This window comes from Hevea brasiliensis, chromosome 3 (assembly GCF_030052815.1).
Source record: "Hevea brasiliensis isolate MT/VB/25A 57/8 chromosome 3, ASM3005281v1, whole genome shotgun sequence".
NCBI lineage: Eukaryota > Viridiplantae > Streptophyta > Magnoliopsida > Malpighiales > Euphorbiaceae > Hevea > Hevea brasiliensis.
The window spans coordinates 117112105-117114473 of record NC_079495.1 but is presented as its reverse complement, the minus strand read 5'-3'; the positions used below and the strand labels follow the sequence as shown (position 1 = coordinate 117114473).

At 34.7% G+C, this 2369-nt stretch overlaps 1 protein-coding gene across 2 annotated transcripts; it reads right to left on the bottom strand.

The window, feature by feature from the left end:
• Positions 1 to 217: 217 nt before the first annotated feature.
• LOC110651334 (origin of replication complex subunit 2-like) lies at positions 218 to 2148 on the bottom strand. Of its 2 annotated transcripts, none has more exons than XM_058144716.1 (4): positions 1881 to 2148; positions 1627 to 1733; positions 975 to 1107; positions 218 to 712 (listed from the first exon to the last, which is right to left on the bottom strand). In XM_058144716.1, the coding sequence occupies exons 1-4, from the start codon at positions 1938 to 1940 to the stop codon at positions 629 to 631; spliced, it is 384 nt and encodes a 127-aa protein (XP_058000699.1). In that variant the 5' UTR covers positions 1941 to 2148; the 3' UTR covers positions 218 to 628. The 2 variants fall into 2 exon arrangements, with proteins under 2 accessions (XP_058000699.1, XP_058000698.1); XM_058144715.1 differs by having other exon boundaries at positions 1831 to 2144.
• Positions 2149 to 2369: the final 221 nt, after the last annotated feature.

Genomic DNA, 2369 nt, shown 5'->3' with positions numbered 1-2369 from the left:
TAGTGCACCTATCCATATCAAGCCATAGATAGAACCAACAAGGAAGTTTTGCACCTATCATTGGTTTGCCATGAATACGTCCACCGTTATTCAGGAGACATTCAAAAAGTCAATATTCAGGTACATTCAAAAAATGAATATTCAGGTTTTGAGAATTAAGCAGATAAAATGAATAGAGCCACCTAAGTTCCATTCTATTGAAGCATTTGGAGAAAAATAAAGCAAAAAGTTGCACTAGTAATAAACATGTTTAATAAAAAAATAATTTCAGTTTTGGTCTAAAAGGCCATAGCAACAGCAATAGAAATGCTAGGAAGGTTTTAACCAAAATTAGAAGTGCTATAGGCAAGTAACAACATGCTAAACATAACCAACATCTTGTCCACAAATAACAGACAATGAAAAGAAAACACTTACAGAGAGGTGCATTGACATGGTCAACAGAGGCAATGGTACGAATATTCGAACAAGAAGTAATTCGTGCAAGATACTGTTGGCTTTCAGAGTCTCTTAACCCAGGCCCATCAATGTTATGAATGACAACACATATAAAAGAATCATTTTCCTCTGCCTCTGATTTATCCAAAAATGCAAGAAGATCATCCACCGATCGAGAATTGAATGGCTGTTAAACTTTAGGTAAAATCCTCAATGAAGTCCTTTGTCTGGTTTTCAACTGATCCCACCAAACCTCAGTTAAGGCTATAATGACCTAAAAGCATGACACTATTTTAAACAAGCATGATACAAACAAACAGAGTAAAAAAAAAAAAAAATAAAGATAACATAGTGCGCCTCCTGTGCTTATGGCCCAAACCAGCAAATAGAAGGAAAAGGAATGATCTTAAATGTGACAGGGAAAAATGGAGACTTCAGTTTTGAGCACAGCGTACGTTTTGTTATTCGTGCATCCAGAGACCGGAGATGTGCAAATTAATAATTTCATTCTAGAATTATGTCCAAGTGAATGGTACCTGTTTTAGATTAATTGACTGAAGATACCCATTGATTACAACCACAGGATACTCTGCAAATGCTGTTGAAGCAAAAGATTCAATTAAAGCCTTCTTATATCCAAATCCATACGTTAGAAGGCCAAAACCACACCTAATTCGTAATAAAGAACAAATCAAAACATTAATGAAATGTCACATAATTTCACAAAACTCTCTTAATCGACAAAAGAACTATGACAAAAACAAGCACCCTGAAATTAGTTGGGCCATGTGGCCATCTATGCAAAACCACAAACTAGTTGCATTGTAAGAAAGAGATATGGTGTCTCAGACTAAAAGCAGTAACCACCTAAACAGGTAGTGAATGCACCTCTTTGTAAATCCCTTTGTTGATATCAACAAAATTAGACAATTCCTACTAAACTTGATTCCATCCAGTTTCCTGAACTGGATGTCTGTTAATTGCTTCATCTTGCCTATGCAGCTACTCTTTTAGGCAAGAAAGGAAAAAACCCTTATAATAATCTCTTGCCCTCTTCATGTGCATCATATATGTATATGCATTTCATTATAGGATACCTATTTCAATATTCATTGCATAATTACTTCAATATAAATTCAACCAACGCAAATTAAAAACTTTGATAATACAGCAAAGAGTAATACCAACCTGAGCTCAAAAACCCATCGGGGATATAGCTTCTTATAACTATTCACAAGAGCAATGGTCTCTTTCTCATGCTTCGGTTCAATATTAGCTACAGCTGCTATCAGCTCCTGCACAAAATAAGGGAGACAAAAAAAAAGCCATTAATCCTTGAAAGAAAACGAAGACAAGAAGAAATGTGTTATTAGGAGAAGTTAGAGACGGAACCTGTTCATCAATCAGATCAATATCAGAAATCTTGCAGGTTGATTTCTTACCCGAACACTCTTTTGCAAGAAAGTAATTCCTTGAGAACTCAAATTCCTCTTCATCACCATTGTTAATATCCATGATTTAAGAAATCAAACCAAATAAGAAAATGATACACAGGAATTTTGATGGGCAGTGTCGATAATTGGTGTCTTGGCGGGCGGGAGGGAGGCGGGCAGTGATGCGGTGGGATATCATACAACTTGGCACCGTCTTCTAGCCACGGGCAATTGGGTCCAATGTCATACAAAATCGGAGCCTGTGGCACACGCCCTAAATCTATCATTTATATTGGTAAAAATACTGTTTTGACCCTTAAAGTACGGGCCTATTAAAATGCTTTTAAATCTAAATAAACTCTTTTAAATTTTAGAAAAATCAAATAAATCTTTTAAATTTTAAAATATATGAAATAATCTTTTATTATTTAGATGACAAATAAGCTTTTAACTTTTAAAAATAGATAAATAAAGACTAAATTATAATTTATCTCTAAT

What these genes read in the sequence shown, in the direction of transcription:
- LOC110651334 (XM_058144715.1), bottom strand. Translation starts at nt 1,953, where the DNA reads ATGGATATTAACAATGGTGATGAAGAGGAATTTGAGTTCTCAAGGAAT. An exon ending in TTGATCTGATTGATGAACAG is followed by an intron (nt 1,734 to 1,830) that starts GTTCCGTCTCTA and finishes TATTTTGTGCAG; the next exon opens with GAGCTGATAGCAGCTGTAGC. An exon ending in AGTCAATTAATCTAAAACAG is followed by an intron (nt 713 to 974) that starts GTACCATTCACT and finishes TCATGCTTTTAG; the next exon opens with GTCATTATAGCCTTAACTGA.